The 19,063-nt window shown below is 39.5% G+C and overlaps 1 protein-coding gene across 3 annotated transcripts; it reads right to left on the bottom strand.

The window, feature by feature from the left end:
* Positions 1 to 1,274: 1,274 nt before the first annotated feature.
* Positions 1,275 to 15,572, bottom strand: Zranb2 (zinc finger RANBP2-type containing 2). 3 transcript variants are annotated; one of them, XM_028882926.2, is made up of 11 exons: positions 15,254 to 15,571; positions 13,475 to 13,527; positions 13,247 to 13,355; positions 12,181 to 12,263; positions 9,347 to 9,423; positions 8,847 to 8,981; positions 8,077 to 8,246; positions 6,662 to 6,748; positions 4,553 to 4,711; positions 3,505 to 3,579; positions 2,935 to 2,991 (listed from the first exon to the last, which is right to left on the bottom strand). In XM_028882926.2, exons 1-10 carry the CDS (start codon positions 15,307 to 15,309, stop codon positions 3,546 to 3,548), a joined length of 963 nt encoding a protein of 320 aa, XP_028738759.1. In that variant the 5' UTR covers positions 15,310 to 15,571; the 3' UTR covers positions 2,935 to 2,991; positions 3,505 to 3,545. The 3 variants fall into 3 exon arrangements, 2 of the variants coding, with proteins under 2 accessions (XP_028738758.1, XP_028738759.1); XM_028882925.2 differs by lacking the exon at positions 3,505 to 3,579 and having other exon boundaries at positions 1,275 to 2,991; XR_003736001.2 differs by lacking the exons at positions 2,935 to 2,991; positions 3,505 to 3,579 and adding an exon at positions 5,546 to 5,735 and having other exon boundaries at positions 4,636 to 4,711; positions 15,254 to 15,572.
* Positions 15,573 to 19,063: the final 3,491 nt, after the last annotated feature.

Raw genomic sequence — 19,063 nt, 5'->3', positions numbered from 1 at the left:
CCTTCCTAAGTTGCTTATGTACAGAATGTTTTATCACAGCAACAGAGATCAAACTAGAATAGGGAGTCATTTTCCTTCAGCAAGCTAGCCGATGGTAGGTTGGCCCATGCTCATGCAGGCAGCACTGACTAGGCACTGGACTATGGGCTATTTAGAGAGGGTATGAAGGTGGGAGGGGCTCCTGTTAGCAGGATCGCAAGCAACTTGTGGGTGGATGTGATCAAAGTCCTTGCAAATATGTATGAAAACTGAATAAAAATATATTAAAAAACAAAACAAAAAGCAAACAAAAGATATATATCAGCCCTGATTTTTTAGTTCTAACAAACACATGATCTACAATATTAATAAATATTGGAAATGGGGAGGCAGTTTATGTACAATCTTTGCAACTTTTCTATAAACTTAGTTATCCCAAAAGTGTCCACTCACAGCTTCTTCACCAAGTTACTATCCTAAAAATATCTGAACAACTGGTTTACCAACTGTAGATGTTAATTTGGTATTTAATAAGACATAATACTGAAATCTGGTATTAGACTTGGCTCTTCTGATTCTGACAAGCAAGACTTGCATTGTGCTTTAATCTTCCATGACTGTTTAGTCTGGCTGATGAGATGGTTCAACACATAAAAGTGCTGGCCACTCAACAATGTAAAATTGATGACCTAGAACAAACATGAAGGTGGAGAGAACAGACTCCACAAAGTTGATCTCTGACCTCCACTTCCATACTGTGGCAAGTGTACCCCACCTCCTAACATCATACACAGTAATAAAAGAAACAACAAAAAGTGTTTTATATTTTCCAAAAATAATACAACTTCCAGGTCAAAAAAATCATGATGGCATTCTTATTTTAAAACATTTAAAGAATAACTCAGTCAGCAGAGCCCTCCTTAACCTCTATCAGAATTTGCAATAGTCGTCCTGAGCACCAAGCAGCAAGAAGACCAGATTGGCAGTATCATCTTCCAACTGTTCCTAGTCGGCCTTGTACGGACAGCTTGAACTTAAAGACACTGCTAAATGACAGTAAGTATCAGCTACTGAGTAATTCTAGGAGCATACTGACATTCTATCTGACCACAGAGAGTGAGGTATGTAATGTCCTGGTACTGAGCATACAAAAAGGAAAATTCTGAGTACCCTAAGTTGTTGTCACCATGTTTGTTATGTTTGAAAGCAAGTACGATAAAGTGAATAGTAGAAAGCATAAACATTTAACAAAACAAAAACTATTATGAGCTTAGAAGTGAACATTCAATCAGAGCTTAAAAATTTCTAGTTTATTTCTAATAATCAACACTTGATGCTTGACTCACAGATTTTATTTACATTTGTCTACAGTATCATTTCCTGATGAAATGAACTAGAGTACAGCTCAATTAAACCAAATCAAATCATAATCATCTGAACTGTTTGTAAACTCCTATTAGCTAAATTTATAATCTTGTATTTGCCTAGTACAGCCCAAGTTTTAAATACAGAAAGCACAAGAACAAACCAAGGCTAACACGTTGGATCTAGAAGATCTGGGCAACTCAGAAAGTCGACTTTTGAGAAGTCTGAGGCACAATTACAAGAGAGTAAGAGTTCGTGTGCAACCTACAATAAATGCAGCAAGGAAAATAAGACAAAAAAACACAGGAAAGCTTGTAAAAATATTACGAAAATATTTCTACATATGATATTTTGTTTTCATCTTTAGATCAGCTGAAGTGAAAAACACTCACTTTAAAATAAAAACACTTTGTTTGATCTGCCTACTAAACATCTCACAATGCTTCACTTATTTAAATTGGAACAGACAAATACTAAAGGGAGAAACAGGAAAACAATTCCTGTAACAAGGAGGCCCAGCACAACTGCTGGCCCCTTGTATACTTACCTTGCTTTGCTGCTGGAGAGACTGTTAGAAGAAACCTTTTAACTTTTAAACCAGAGAACAAAATGGATCTCAAGTGACCAGATTTTAATTTTAGAAATAAAGCTCTGAAAGCATTTTAAGCCATATGTTTTTTTCAGGTGAGAAAAAAAAAATGATTTTGCTTAAATCATGCAGAAATAAGAATTCTTCTGTTACTTGGATATCTACAGTGTTGAAAAATCAGACATCTCAAGGCAAATGTTCCCTTAAATTCACGTCTCTGTCAGCCCGTCACCGAGAAATAGGCTTCAATAGCTTTCTTCAATTTGCTCTTTAACTATGATTTACCCTTTTTTTTTTTTTTTTTTTAAAAAAAAAAAAAAACCTTTATCAATCAAGTACAATATCTGGAAACTAGATTTAAAGGATATCCATATTGCTTAAACTTTTATTTCAGATAGACATTCTGAAATAAGATGGATAACTTACTCCTTCTGCAATTGCTAATATCCTCTTGAAATAAAAGTGGTATAAAGCTGATAGGAGAGAGAATGATTCTAAGGCACCCTCAGCAGAGAGAACTGAAAGTTTATGGTTGTCAGCTTTGTGATGTAGTTAACTTCTGGTAAGAAATTACTGGCACAGGTAAACAACATAACCTGATTGACTACTTTTCCCATATGAACATGAATTGGTTATATATTAACCTTGCCCATGTGTCTGAAGTCTAAGCAAGCCCAGGCAACCCTGTCTCGGTCAATAGGACATTTAGAAATGAAAAGGACAAGAAAACAAAGTATTTTGCTACAGCTGTTTTTAAATGAAGCAAATGGTTGTAAATAATGAATAGAACATTTATCTGGGGAACAGTATGGCTTAAAATGCAATTGACTTTCAATTTCACAAATAAACACAGTTGTACTGTTTTGAAAAGCAATAAAGGCATGCACCTCTACTAGCAGATGTAGCACTTCTGACCAAATGAGACATCAACTTCCTAAAATATATGCTTCATGCACTGTATTCAATGTTTTTTAAAGATGTAAATTTTAATACATTATTTCTTTTTTGAACTTGAACGGGAACCAGAATGGGTTGATCCAGAAGACGACCTGTGGTGCCTGTAAGACACAAGAAAGCAGCACAATCTGTAAACAGCACTGAACTGTGTGTCTGTTCCTAAGACTGCAAAACACCAGAAAAGAGCAAACACTAGGTACCTTGATGCTGGCAGGAATAGTTAAACCTAAGATGTTTATACAGTTTTGGATGTGAGCCTAGAATTGGTGTGATTTTAACTCAAAACCCTCTACAAGTTAAGAATATTAACACTCATTTCAAATATAGCCACCTCTCAATTATTCAAGGTAATGAAGGGAAAGCCTTTAAAGAAGCCTGTAATCATATACATGTTACAAGGAAGGCAATAATCCTGGTAAGGCATGTGATAAAATCAATGTCAGTTGTACCACAGACAGCACACCAGGTCTCTGTGTAACACAGCAAGGTTTCTGTGTGTATGAAATAGTACATTCAAAGCAATGAAGTTTTGGAAGTCTAGATCACATAACGTGACCGTATAGTTAGTTAAAGTGCTAGAGTCATGCAGCCAATATGAGTAAGTCAGTATCAACCTGGGCAAAGTGGTGGTGTTCCGTAGGGGTTGGCCCTGGGCTCAGAGTTGTTTAATGTTTTCACCAATCACCTGGCTTATGGAATAGAGAACATGTGCATTAAGTTTAGATGACAACAAACTAGGGGGGGATTATATGTGGCTAAGATAAAAATTTGCACAAGTACTGATAAGGCAACAGAATGAATTTCACTCAAATACAGAGTAATTTTCTTATAAAGAAACAATGCACAGAAAGTAGACTGGGTATAATCTTGAACTTCAAGTGTCAAAGACATCTAATTCTGTGAGAGTAGGAAAAACACGATCCTACCCACTGAACCTAGATGTCACTAGACTCTAACGATCCTTTTCTTTCACAAGCTAAGAGGATATGGGAAATTTGCTAAGATTATAAATAAGTTACAAATCATAATTAAGATATTGAGAACCAAGAGAAAATTAGTGAAACTGAATAATTAAGTCTGCTGCAGAAAAGGCCAACTATGCACATGACAAGTGCATTCTAGTTACAGGGACCCAGTGAAGGTCCTTTTTTTCAAAAGAGAAAAATGGATCTGGACTGCAAGATGAAAACAGTACTAACTACAAGGAGTAATTTCCATGTAAAGGGCATAAATGTCATTTGCTATGGAAATGCACATTTACATAAATGAGGACAGAGCTCAATAATCTTGCAAGGTAATCCTGCTTAGGTACCCTAGAATCCCTACCATTTCAAGCATTTAATTTTAAAAAACAAACACATGTAAATTATTTCAACATATAGCTTTTGGGTTTCAATCTTTAAGAACACAAAAATAACCGAGAGTTGGCTATAATATACATGGAAATAAAAATTCAAATAATAAAATGGTCAGAGAACAGTCTGTCCTGTAACTTTTTCTAAAGTTAATAACGAGCTAAACAAAGTAATCTGATTTCTGAAGTTTAAAGATGAAAAATATAATTTTAAAGAACAAAGGAGAAAGAAATCTAACCCTTGCCTAGAAAGTCCATCTACTCAATACAGGTAAGAACACCCATTCTTATGCTACAGAAACCCAAACCTTTCGGGTGACCGTGATCTCGTTCGTCTTTTTTTGCGAACAGCGGGTGAAGAAGGTCTAGAGCGACTCCTCTTCCTGTCTCTCTCAGGAGATGATGAAGAACTCGAGTAAGATCTTTTTCTTGGGGAGGAAGAGCCCCTGTGGGACCTGGAGCTGGATCTTCATTGATTGAGAGACAAAGCAGACGTTTCATTAAGGGCACAAGTGAAGACTGTCCAATTCCCAAAAGCAAACAGGACTGTGACTAAAGAGTTTTTTAAGAGGGAATACTTACTGCTTACTCAGCAGAAGACTTCTGGTTCAACCTTGAACATGTTCTATATATGCACAACCATTTTATCTTTAAAAAATTCTAAATATTTATCCATGGTAATTAAAAAGCAGCTTAACGAATTAAGACAGAATATTTTTATAATTGTTTATAGCTTTGTAAACTTAAAGTATATAATTAATGAAATCAAGAGGTAACTTCTGTGACTTTATGGTCAGTATTAGATCCTTCCATTTGGGGAAAATCCATGTTAGGTAAAACCTGCTGAGGACAATGAACTTAACTTCTCACAGTAAGGTGCAACAGAGAACTGAGGGACACAGCCCAGAAAGATAAAACACTATGCTGCTAAGTAGTCAAAGAAAATGGCAGCTTTAAAACTTGACTTGTGTTTAGGTCTGTGCTATGAAATACGAAGTGGAGACATTCACATGTTTTAGGTGGAAGTTAATGTAAAAATTTTAAAATGCAAATTTATCTTCATTTACATATTTTGGTTGAAGGAATTTAGCTCAAACTTCCCAAAAAATTCACCTTTGGGCTTAAAATAAAATGAGAAAGCCCAAAAGGAGAATTCTTTGGAAAGTTGTAAGCAATTAAAATGTTTGGGAAGGATATGAAGGCTTTTCTGTAAACCTCAGTCCTACAGTTCCCAAAGGGACCACACCAAGACTCAACGGTTTGAAGTAAGCACCAACATGTTAATATACATAAGAAAGCACCTTTGCTCTACTGTGTACTGGCTCAGTGAGTGCACGCATCACTCTTCTCCTCAGTGGGACTCAGGTAGTTGCCCTCAAACGCTAGAATGGGCTCAAGTAAGTGAACCTTTCTCCAGAAGAGCTGTTAGAAAACTTCAATGTGAATTCCCACAAATGGGATTTTAGAGGCTTTCGTATTAATGCTGCGTGCCTGCAGTAGACAACAATACAGTGACTTAACATAAAGGCAGCATATTTTAATGAAGTACAGAAAATTTTTTCAAGAAAGCAAAAAACTGGCGTTTCAAGTGCTTCTTTACCAATCATTTTCCTTTGATATTTGACTAAAGACAACTGAAATGTTCACAGCATGGCTTATATCACATATTAGCTAAGCTAACATCCTACTTGACTTAGTTTTAAGAGGAATGTTTGCTATACAGATAATTTATAATATTCTTTAAAGTCAGGGAAATTGAGTAAACACAAACAGCACTCACTAGAAACTGAGATAAAAATGGCAAAGCTGTTTCTATAAACAGTTGCCTGTAAAACAAAATCTAGCTAGGCGGTGGTGGTGCACGCCTTTAATCCCAACACTCGGAGGCAGCAGGGGGAATCTCTGTGAGTTCAAGGCCAGCCTGGTCTACAGAGTGAGTTCCAGGATAGCCAGGACTGTTTCACAGAGAAACCTTGTCTCAAAAACCAAAACCAAACCAAACCAAACCAAACCAAACCAAACCAAACCAAACCAAACCACCAAAAACATCTATTTTGAAGCTACATGCTGGACTGGTTTTCCTTTTAGCAATAATGCTTCATTTGTGTGTCAAATTTAATTAACGACTGCAAACATAACACACTAGCTATCTGGTGGAGTAACGGCCTCATCTTCCTACATTACACATCTTAGCTTTGGATGCAAAGCCACCCCCCTTTTTCAACCATGGAAATGTCTTGGCACATACTGCGAAATGCAAACATTTTGTGGTGGGGTTAAGCTGAGGCAAGTGCATTAGTTTCCTAGTGCTAAAATAAAATTGACAAATAGAGGCAGTGATGAGGGAAAGCAGTGGAGCCTTCTGAAGCCTTTAATTCTTTCCTCTCTGCCTTACAGAGAGGTGCTACCTCATTCACCTTGATTTCGAACCACGGGATCTGGAATGTTCTCTGGAACCGGAGTGAGACCTTGACTGCGAGCTGGAAGAGCTTCTTGAACGGGACCTGGAACAACACGGAAGCATTTTTTTTCCCTAGGACCACATTTTTGAGCTCTGTGATATGAACACTGAAAGAAAGACATATATTAAAAGTGCATTTTTCACATAAAAAGTTGTCTATGCAAGATACACATTTTCCAAGCAAAAATACTTAAAACGAGACTTCTTATTATAACAAAGATTAAGCTAAAAAAAAGAAAAAAAACAAATTTTTTTTCAGTGATGACTTTCTAAACCCAATCAAACCACCATCAGGCCCCTAGATTGTAAACAAATGAGCACCGCCAGTTCACAGACAACATTACAGTTACATTTACATTCTCCAGTGCTCCTATCTCTTTCATTTGCAAAATTCCAGTGTCTAGTAGGCAGGAAACACTAACTGCTGCATCATATCTTTGATGTCTACTCTTTACTTGTTTGTGTTAAATAATTAAAGATACAACAACCCTAGCAATGCTCTACATTAAATACATTACTGACAAGAGTGTGGCGCTGGGAAAATATAACACTTACATTCTGAAAACTACAAACGGCATCTTTGACACCATCTTTAGTTTGTCCCCACAAATAGGGACTGTCACACTTTTATCTCAGAATATTCTTTTTTGAGGAAAGGGAGGGACTAGGAATGGAGCCTAGGGCCCATACATGCCGACAAGGCTCTATCACGAACGTATATTCCCCAGCCCTCAAAATTAATCTAAAAAATAGCATTTTAAGGCTTTACAGTACTAATTAAATAGCTGGTAACACACTTTATTATTAAATATGATTAAAAATAATTGGCCATTAATTCTGAACTGTAAAATGCACTGTTTACTTTTTTACTATTAAATACATGTTTACAGCAACCAAATATCCTGCTTTAATTCCTGGACACCCGAGAAGCATTAAGTACCCAATGGTTGAATTTGTTCCTTTATTCAAAAGAGTAATATCAAAATAAATTATCAAAAATTGTGCAAGTGTCATTAATGCCCAGAAAATCTCCAGCTAAGCCTCTAACATGCTGAAATAAACATCCACCTGACAATGTTTGAACATATGCTATCTACTTAAATATATATCACTTACACAATGCTTTTGAACTTAAGTTACGCTAGTCAAGGTCAAAAGGGTGACACAGAACAAGCAACTTCTAAAATTTGAAATTTCTGAAAATAGAAGGCAGTATCTGTAGGGTACAAAAATAAAGTCTAGCTAAGGTGACTTGATTGAAATACTTAAAATAAAAGGCTTATTTAAGTTAAATAGTAAAATAAAGTTTATAAGTAAAAAGTTAGATACTGACATTTTGACTGGTGTTACCCTTGGCCTGCACCCGTTTACCTGGACCTGGACCTTGAACTTGAGGGGGAGGATGAGCGTGATGAAGATCTCGAGTGAGATGATCGAGACTTTGAGCGACTCCGTCTATTTGCTTTCTTTTTGTTACTATCTTCTTCTTCACTGGCATCAAGATTGTATTTTGAGAGATCAGCATCATCTTCATCCTCGTCCTAATAAAATTTTAATTCTATTTAGACATTTACATATTAACGACACCCACCAAAAAAGATGAATATTCATTATACTGGATTATTATCAGATGGGTCTGTTACCAAATACTTCAATGCAAACTTATTTTCAATTCGGGAGTTCACCTACTAAACTCATTTGATAGAACAGACTTGTGAACTGGGCAGACAATTCAGGCAAGATCCTAGAAGCTATGCTACTAGCTCTCAGAACATACATCAAACTGTCAGCAATTTTTAATTTTTCCGGAGTCCTAAGTCTACCACCACCAGCCTTAGTTTGGGACACTATTTTCTTTTCTCTCTGCTACAATAACCGTTTGCTTGGTTCTGTGCCCCTAACACTTCAACGTGCTGACAACTCATCACAATGAAAAACAGGGACCCGCTCTTCCATGAGCTTGGCTTGGAAGATGAGAGCCAGACCATAAACTCATACTGTGGCCCACACTGAGTAAAAGCTGTCCTCCTTACCCCACTCTCCCTCCCCTCTGCAATGGTCCAGGTGTCAAAAGCATCTTGTGCTTCAGAACAGTTCCAGTAAAATAAAGGGGAGCGAGGATAGGGGGGAAGGGGCATTACCTCATCCAGCTTATATTTTGACAGATCTTCATCCTCATCCTCTTCTTCTCCCTCTGACTCTTTATCTTCGACTTCCTTTAATATAGATGCGGGACCAACTGCCTTCCCCCTGTATTTTTTCTTTTTACGTCCAAACTAGAGGGAAAAAAATATTTCTTTAGGCTGAAACACATGAAAATCATTTTATTTTCTAAAACTATCTGTGCCCATGTGAAATTTGAGCCTGTAATCCCTGCACTTGCAGGTGGAGACGGAAGATCCCTTACTGGTTACTCAATCTGGTCAACAGTTGAGTTCTAGGTTCAATGAGAGAACTTGTCTCTAAAATCAATAGAGGAGGATATGTGCATGTGTAGAGGCTGTATCAATCTACAGCCTCTAGACATGCACAGATGCACACATAAGGGCACACACACAGAGCTCTTGTGAATTTCAGGTTATTATTTTTTATCATTTCTCTAACTTAAAACATAGTTTGTACACATCCATTGAAAGCTTACCTCATCATACTCCCCATCAGATTCTTCTCTTTCTATATATTCAACATTTTCTCTTTCATTAAAACCACCTCCATATCCTTTAAAAAACAGGACATAAATTGTTGTAATAACTCAAATAACAAAATTATTATACTCATACTATTCCCAACTAACAGAAAATGAAAATCTAATCAATGCTGGTTACTTATGTAACTAATAATTACTAATCTTTTACAAGTTAAAAATCATGATAGAAAAGAAGTCAGATCTATTTCAGTTGTAAAGTCATAGCAGTACTTACAGATCTTTTCAATTTAAAATTTCCCATGACAGGTCATTCATGGGAATATATATGTAAAACATCTTTATTTTCTGCTATGACAAAGTTTTAGAAGAACTTTCCTCTCCATTATAATTCTCCTAGAACTGGGCTCATAAGAACCAGGATTAAACTTATATTTATCTGAAAATGCAGACTTTGAAGGTAGGGTTCAGATGAACAAAAGGCCAGGAAGTATGCAACTGAGGAGCACATCCTGAAGTGGGCAGTACTAATCTCAAGACATAAAACTCTTCAAGAGGCCAGGTCTTAGAAGGAAATCACAAATTCAGTTGGAATATAACAGATTTGACAATTACACAACAATGTAAAATAAGTAGCTTTATAGGTAAGTCAAAGAAATCAGATCTGGAGACCAAGTTTGGGTATTACAGTGCATCTATTGTTACTTAAGACTTTGGTTTTAAAAGAAAATATATAGAAAACAAAGGAAAGGGAGAGGGCCCAAGAAAGACCTTTTAAGAGTCCAAATACCAGTGGTAAGGTGGAATACAGAATACAGGGAGAAACAAGAGCACTGAGAGGAAGGAGGAGATAAGCAAGGTGGCACTTATAGAAGGCAAAGCTGCCTCTGGGAGTTAAGAGCTGGAATCCCAGGAATGAAAGAAAAAGAAAAAGAAAAAGAAAACAAAAACTACCCAAAATACTATGTAATAAGGATCTCACATATTAAGAATTAAAAACAAACAAATAAAGTAGGGGAAAGAAAAGTTGGAAGGACTGGATTCAAAAGATCTATCTACCACTAGGCCTCTGATCCCCAGAAATCAAACAGGGACAGTGGTGTGCAATTAGGGAGAAAAGGCAAACAGGAAACAAGTCTTTACCAACTTAAGAGCTTCTCATGCTGAGTAAGTGTATTGTCTGTGACATAATCACATTTCAAGGAGATAATAGTGTTAATTGCTAGCAATGGGAAAACTATATTCTGTCAGAGGTTCACTACCAACATACAGAAACAATAGTAGTCAACAATTACTAAATACCATCCACACAATCACTAGGCTCTGGGACCCACTCCCAAAGAAGCTGACACAAGTATAAAGAGTTTACAGTTCTTTGACAATATGATATTCTCAGAAAGGCACCACATCCTTGAGTCATAGACATGGAGCTTTCTTTCTTTCTTTTTTTTTTTTTTTTAAAGATTTATTTATTATGTATACAGAGGAGGGTGCCAGATCTCATTACAGATGGTTGTGAGCTACCATGTGGTTGCTGGGAATTGAACTCAGGACCTCTGGAAGCGCAGTCGGTGCTCTTAACCTCTGAGCCATCTCTCCAGCCCTCTGAGCCATCTCTCCAGCCCGACATGGAGCTTTCAAGCTGGTACTGATCTGAAATTTTTATCCTTACTGTCTAATTTCACAGTGGTAGAAGGATCTATGCACACTAGCAAGGGAAGAAAATAACAGTCTTGACTCAGCTGCAAACCCTGCAAGTCTTAATGAGGGGCCTTTCCAGATATGCCCATTAGAGCAACAGCAACATAATGTTATGGGGATAACCAACCATGTTCTGATTAGATTTAAAGCTCTCTCCACAAGACACACAGCATGGTACCATTAGTAGGGCAAAAAAAAAAAAAAAAAAAAAACACAACAAAAAACCCATAGCTCAGTAGGTCACAGGCCCTGGGGGGGACCTGATATAATGACTCTGCTATATGGACACAGTTAAGGGATACATGTCACCAGTAGATGGGATATTAATACAGAAGCCAACAGGCAGTCAATGTGCAGAGAACATGTGGAGTGCTCCCCTTTGAGTGGTACATCTATACCACATCCTTCCCCCTAAGGCTCAGTGATCATCAAAAGGGTATGGAAGTACTGTAAGCACCAAGGGAGTGGAGTACACTATAGTAAAACAGTTAATTTGATGGACCCAACCACACAGCTGGAACATGAACTCACATGGCTGTGACTGTATACAATACTTTCACAAGATCAAGCTGACAAAGTCCCAGCATGGATTAGGGAGGGGCTCATAAAATCTCATGCCAGCTGAGATGTTACTGGTAACTGATGGCTGCTAGGAGGCAACATAAGCTGCATGCCTATGAGTGCTACCCATGTTCCAGTAGAGGGATAGTGCGATATCCACACACATATAGCCAGCACTAATGGTACTCAGTGGTTTAAAAAGGAAAGAGCACGTGACGTTGAACATGGTAGCAGGGTTAGGAGAGGAACTGGAGGTGAGGGAATGTCTGGCCTGTGAATTTAACCAAAACACATAGGCACATGTGAAATTCTCAAAGAGTAAAAAGAAAATGCAAAAAACCCTCAACAACAGAAAAGAATTTACAGTTTTGCCGGGTGGTGGTGGCGCACGCCTTTAATCCCAGCACTCGGGAGGCAGAGGCAGGCGGATCTCTGTGAGTTCGAGGCCAGCCTGGGCTACCAAGTGAGCTCCAGGAAAGGCGCAAAGCTACACAGAGAAACCCTGTCTCAAAAAAAAAAAAAAAAAAAAAAGAAAAAAAAATGGTGATTAGAATGTGGCTCAATCTTACCCGTTCTTTCTTCTAACTTAGCATACTTTGGAGTATTACACATGTTACACTCTGATCTTCTGGCCCAATTCACATTACTGCAACTGTAATTGCAAAACAAAAACAAAAACAAATAAAATCCATCAAATCAGAAAGCCCCTAAACACTGAAACAGTATTACTAACATTTCAAAACTTTTTGGTGAAATAATTAGTACAAAGCAATGATCATTTAAGTAATGTAAATTAAAAAACAAAACATTGTTCTAGGGAACATGGATTCCCAGAATAGCCTGAACTATGTAGGTGGAGAACAAAAATCTATTCAATATAAATAATACTTTGAGAAGTGACATAACTAGAGATTCTGCTACCTAGGGGGAAAACACTAATTAAAGGTTCCATTTTTTATCATCTCTGAATCTACCTTGAAAAGTAAGGTCTTACCTTTCAAATATGGCTGCTGTTCTTATTCCCCTCTAAGGACTCCTTGAAGTACACTAAATCCTGTGACTTATGTTTGTTGCTGAACAATGTCTCTGTATAGATTCAAGGTCTATCTACAGGACCAGAGCTTTATCTAAGATGCTTTTCTGGTCTGGTGCTCTTTCATATATGTAGGATCTACCTATATACTACAAAATGTGGAGATTGGGAAAAATCAATACAAAATGAAATCTAAATTTGAAAGGCAAAAATATTAAGAAATCTAACAAGAAACATTTTTTTATGGAAGGCAATTTATATGTCCGAAGTGACTTTCATATTATAAAAGAGGCAAAAAAAAAAAAAAAAGAAAAGAAAAAGAAAAAAAAAAGGGCAATTATTTAGTAACAGGAAGTAGACCACATGGTGCTCATCTCTTTGGTTATCAACTCATAAACATTCTACCACAGCAACAATTGGTCACACTCCTGAAAGATACAACTTAAAATTTCCTTCTAGCTATACTTAGATTAAGACCGACACACTTTTGGCTTAAAAGGATACAACGTCTTGTCATGTGATTAGCAAGAGTTCATCGTGTTAGTGAGTGGTGATTGGAAACACTTTTACTGCAGCAATGGACAGCAATCTGAAGCACATACGTTTTGCACTGCCAGTCATTTGCACTAAATAAGCCTCGGCTCTTCTCTGCCAGCGTCTTTCCGATTTCTGTGCCCCCAGCTTTCATCATCTTTGCTTCAGTTGTTTTCTCTGAAACAGACAAATAATGCAATATAAATCCTGGGAAGTAAAGAAATGATACACACACACACACACACACACACACACACACACACACATTAGTAAGAGACTCAACCATAAGCACTCACCTCGACCACATCTATTACAGCTTGTTCTCCTAGCGAAGTTTACATTTCCACACCTGAAAATAAAATGAGACGCACTTAAAGAATTCCTATTATTTAAAATGTCTACATTTTAAACTGTCTTTACTACATCCTGAAACACAGAACAAGCTTACCCATCATGTTAACATCAGCATCACTGGAGAGAAACAAGAGCTGGGTAAAAATCTCAACCTTGTGTTTACAACCACAGCACCCATTTCAGGATTCAAACTTTTCTATCTTCAGACTAGCATGTTTCATTAGTTACATTAAATTCCCTTGTTCCAAAGTGTCATCTGACTCATCTTCAACAATTAAAGATACCAGAGATTAAAAAAAGAACACCAAATTAACTCTCAGTGAAAGTTGTTTTGAGTTTTATAAGAAGCAGAGAATCCTGGGGAGGGATCCACCAGTAAAGAACAGAAACAGAAAGGCTTCAGAGAACTGATGAAACGTCCTTTTGGAAGTAGGATGTTGGATGATAAAAGAAAAGATCGGCTATATTAACTAAGAACATTAAATAGTAAAGAAATTCGAGCAGTATGGTGTTTATCAAACTTAAAACATAGCAAAAAACAAAAACAAAAAAACCCCCCAAAAACCAAGAAATCAAAGCACAACCAATAAAGTAAAACTTTATGACATTATATACTAAAGTTTTTATACACTTACATGACCTTAGTGTTTAAGTTAAAGCATGTTAGATGCTCCAAACAACATTTAATGTTTAAATTAAAAGAGAAAAACAAGCCATCACCCGATTTAAAAAAATGAATGAGATAAGTCAACGGAAGTGCAACACTAAACTGAACGACCCATACAGATTTTAGGTTGCTTTTCTCTGTTAAAAAATACCAAAGATCCAAGTAACACTGAAAATAGGTTCTGAAAAAACGTCTCCTTGATTTATATAATCAGTAGAACTAACATTATGTTTGTGCCAATGAATTTAGGTGCACAGGACTACGAATGATGTGTTCTCCCGAAATATCTGGGCGTGTTTTCAGTAAGAACACAGAGAGCTTATTTTCTTTCTACAAGTCACAGATGGCACCAAGTCACAGGCTGGTGTCCTAATCTCTGAGGTTCCAAAGTGTCACACAGTTCTCCGTAATGACAGTCCAAGGGAACCTCGGTTCTACTGTTGGACAGTGAGCTTAAGCCAAACGGTTATCAACCAAGGGAATGTGAGTGACATCATTTCCTTGCTCTCCACATACTACCCATGCTATTTCGGGGTTAACTGTAAGAGTGCAATGTACGTCCCAGCAAAGGTGCTTCAAGTCAGACGCTCGGCAGCAGACAGAATTGGCAGTAAACCCGGGCTTCCTCCCGCTCTGGCTCTGGCTCTCTAAGAACACGAGCCGGTGCACAGCTGTTTGTTCGTTTTGAATACGGTCATGTATTCGGTAAGATTTCCATCGCCGTCAGCCAGGCACACCGGCTTCGCAGCCACGGCCGCGCGCGCGCGCGGGCCTCTGCCTCCAGGGAGGAGGGTGCGAAAAGCCCAAGTCACCGGGCAGGCTCCGCAGGCCCGAGGGCCCGGCGGGCCCGGGGAGGGGCGGAGGGCGCCGCGCCGCGGCCGTGTCAGAGCTCGGAGCGGGGCGACCGGGCCGAGAGCCGAGCCCCGCGCGGGGGTCACGTGCGGGCCGCCCGCGACCGCTCAGGGCCGGTCGGCCCGCCGCCCCCACAAAGGCCGCAGCCCCGCCGCCGCCCTCCCCAGGGCCGCCCCGGCCCACACCGCCCCGCCGCGCTCACTTCTTGTCAGGGCAGATCCAGTCTCCGTCACTGACTCGGAAATTCTTGGTCGACATCTTGGACGCCAGCAGCACGGCCGCCCGCAGCGACGTCCCCACCGGAGCCGCGGGGCCTCGCGCCGGGCTGTCCGCGCGCCGCCGGACCCGCCCTCCGCTGTGGGGGAGGGCGGACGGCGAAGGCCACCCGGCCGCGAGCCTGGCGCCGCCGAGCGGAGACGACGCCCGAGAGCCCGCTGCGCGGCCCGAGGCTCGGCCCGGAGGCGGCCTCACCGCGTTCCCGAGCAGGCGCCGCGGGGACAGCCCGGCCCGGTGGCCATCACAGCGCCGCGCGGGCCGTCACTGCGCCGCAGGCGCGGCGGAGAGACCCGCGGACAGAAGGACCCCAGGAAACGCACTTCCGCCTCCGGGGCGGGGCTAGGGTCGCAAGGCGGAAGTGGCTCGCGGGGCTCGGAAGCATGGGCTTTGGCGTTGCCTAGGGTGCACTGGGGCGAGCGAGAAGGTGGGCGGTTCGAGTCTTTGGAGAAGATATTCAGTTTGAGTTTTGGACAGAGTGTGAGATGTAGCCCTCGTTGCCCTGGATTTCTCTATGTCGTCCAGGCCGACTTCGAACCTCTGCCACGCCAACACGCCAGGCTTTTCTCTTGTGAGAACACAGGGTCTTACTGGTAGCTCCAGCTGAAATCCTTTTGTAGCCAGGCTGCTTAGTATTTGGATAGAAAAGTCATATTAATAAAGGAAGACAACTCTCTTCTTTGGGATGTTGTTTAAAAACTTAGCTTTTAGCCGGGCGGTGGTGGCGCACGCCTTTAATCCCAGCACTCGGGAGGCAGAGCCAGGCGGATCTCTGTGAGTTCAAGGCCAGCCTGGGCTACCAAGTGAGTTTCAGGAAAGGCGCAAAGCTACACAGAGAAACCCTGTCTCGAAAAATCAAAAAAAAAAAAAAAAAAAAACAAACAAACAAACAAACAAAAAAAAACTTAGCTTTTTAAATAGGTAGTATGTGTAAGAGATAAGGAGCTATCCAAAGGTTTTAGAAATAGAACATTGTCAGTAGTGATACAATTACCAGTGTCTTCTGATTCCAGCTCGCTACCTTTCTCCAGATTTAATTTATTGAATTTATTCTCTTGCTTTTTAAAAGATTTAGTTCATGCAACATATGCTTATTTATTAAAGTGAAAATTTATTTATTATATCACTATAATAAATTTGTTACAGAAAGTTGTTTTTAAGCTTAGCATGGTTTCTGAATTTGCGGGTAGTTGCATACAGCTTACCTTTATTTCACTTACTCATACTGCTACCAATCCTTTCCTGTGACAGTTATCTCACATACCCCTCACTTTGCTGCTATAATGGACACTCATGTGAACATTCTTGATTTACCCTCCAAACCCTGTGTTTTGCCATTGCTATCAACACACATGTGAAAATCCTTTTTTTTTTTTTTTTTTTTTTTTGGTTTTTTGAGACAAGGTTTCTCTGTGTAACAGCCCTGGCTGTCATGGAACTCACTTTGTAGAGCAGGCTGGCCTTGAACTCATAGAGATCCACCTGCCTCTGCCTCCCAAGTACTGAGTTTAAAGGGCACACTACCACTGCCTGGCCATGTGAACATTCTTTTTTTTTTTTTTTTTTTTTTTTTTTTTTGTTTTTCGAGACAGGGTTTCTCTGTGTAGCTTTGTGCCTTTCCTGGAACTCACTTGGTAGCCCAGCTGGCCTTGAACTCACAGAGATCCGCCTGGCTCTGCCTCCCGAGTGCTGGGATTAAAGGCGTGCGCCACCACCGCCCAGCTGTTTTTTTTTTTTTTTTTTTTTTTTTTTGGTTGTGAACTTTCTTAATGCATGAGTTTTGCCATTTACATGGAAAGGTTTTCCAGCATATAGCTCATATCTAGGAGAAAAAATGTTAAGCTACATTTTGGTTTTAATTTCTAACACCTTTGATAATTGTAATATCTTGGTCATTTCAGTTGGAAACTTTTATTTTGATAGTTGTTCACCTCTTGGCAGTTATTTTGTATTGTATAATCACTGATTTTTTTCCCCTGAATTTTTATCCTGGATAATGTGGAATTTTTATTTTCTTTTAGCAAGCAATCCTTGGCTTGGCACCACAGGCTCAGTCTTGCGTGTGAGTACTGGTTCTATATCAGTTGGCTCCTCTGAGTGTGTTGTACTTTAAAAATGTTTTAATGTGTATGGGTGTTTTTTCTGCATGTATATTTATGCAGCACATGAGTGCTGGGTGCCCTCAGATCAGAAGTAGGTGTGGATCCCCTGGAACTGGAGTACAGATGGTTCTGAGCCACCGTGTGGGTGGTGGGAATCGAACCTGAGTCTTCTGGAAGAGCAGTCAGTGTTCTTAACCACTCAGCCATCTCTTCAACCCCTGCTGTGCTGCTATCTTGAGTCTGCCACATACGCAAACACTTGGATTGTTTTGGCACCTTAGCAGTAATTTAATTAGCAGTAACTACAATTTAATTGTAGTTCATTACATGAATCATTTCCATTTTGCTTTGATTTGTTCTGTACACATTCAGTTGAGATGTGAGCACAGAACTTGAGTGGGTTCATACTGGTTTGGAGGACACACTTCTCCATCCATTTTTTTTCCTTAGATTCCTCTCACGTATTCTGTCTTGCAGTGTTACTTTTCTGGTCCTTTTGTGAGAAATATGAGATTTCCCTTGAAGTTTTGGCAGCTTGTCATAGCTATAGCATTTGACTAGGACGCTAACATAGAGTGAAGTGGTGAGTGAAAAGAGAAAGCTGTGGGATTTTTTTCCCTTACACTCTTAAGACTACAGAGACTTCCTTTCCTTGCTGTTATATGCAAATATAATTTCTCCTCTACTCTCTGTCTTCGGGTGGGAGGAGAGCTGTGAAACAGTTTAGTATTTCCTTACAGACTGGTAGAATGTCTTTCCCCAGTTCATCTGGCCAGAAACGAGTTTTTTAAATTAATTATTACTGATTGTGCTGTTACTACAGATTTACTAGCTGCCCAACCAGCTACGAGAGAAAATGGCAGAACGAAATGAGGCAACCATCAAACAAACCCTACCACTAAGTGTTGGCCTCTGCTGCAGTTTGCTCATTTTTATTCTCTTCTTGGTGCCCACAGACAAGGAGGGACTTTGTGTGTTTTCTTCAAGTTTTCCTTGTGATCAATTAGAGAATTAACGGTGAACCCGCCCCATCCTCTGTTGCTGCAAGTCAGGGAATTATAAATTAAAACCATAATGTGGTGCTAATGCCCATCCATCAGAGTGAACAAAAACGCTCAGATAGTCCCAGGAATTAGAGGATGACTAGAGTCCTCATGGATTGCAGACAATGTGTTCCTTCATATGGTTTGACTCACGCTATTTTGGTTTCATCATGGTGCAGATAATGATACCCAGGAGACTTCACAGATTAAACTGTGAACTTTTCTAAATCTAATGATATTTGGTATACTTGAGATTATGGGTAGTAATATAGTGAGATAACATGAAGACTTATACTCTACAGTGTACAGTGTTGCTAAGCTATGGTGCTCAGTCAGTTAGGTATATTCAATGTGTTTTCAGCATACAATAGGCTTGATAATATGGTATTTTCAACCCAGTCATCTTTATGTAACCCCAGAACAAGACAAGTAGCATTTTTCCCCTCTGGAAAATACTTGTCAGACTCTACTAAATCTGAACAAATGTATACACTATGACCCTGAAACTCCTCAGGGTGTTCCCTAAGCCCTGCAAATGTTTCTCCTGATGATGTGTACAACTTCATTACTTGTGATGCTCCCAGTGGGAAGTTT

This window comes from Peromyscus leucopus, chromosome 6 (assembly GCF_004664715.2).
Source record: "Peromyscus leucopus breed LL Stock chromosome 6, UCI_PerLeu_2.1, whole genome shotgun sequence".
In the NCBI taxonomy this organism is placed as follows: domain Eukaryota; kingdom Metazoa; phylum Chordata; class Mammalia; order Rodentia; family Cricetidae; genus Peromyscus; species Peromyscus leucopus.
Note: the sequence above shows the minus strand (reverse complement) of the source record. Positions and strands in the feature narration are given on the sequence as shown.

What these genes read in the sequence shown, in the direction of transcription:
- Zranb2 (XM_028882925.2), bottom strand. Translation starts at nt 15,309, where the DNA reads ATGTCGACCAAGAATTTCCGAGTCAGTGACGGAGACTGGATCTGCCCT. An exon ending in TGGATCTGCCCTGACAAGAA is followed by an intron (nt 13,528 to 15,253) that starts GTGAGCGCGGCG and finishes TTTTATTTTCAG; the next exon opens with GTGTGGAAATGTAAACTTCG. An exon ending in TAAGTTAGAAGAAAGAACGG is followed by an intron (nt 9,424 to 12,180) that starts GTAAGATTGAGC and finishes TGTTTTTTAAAG; the next exon opens with GATATGGAGGTGGTTTTAAT.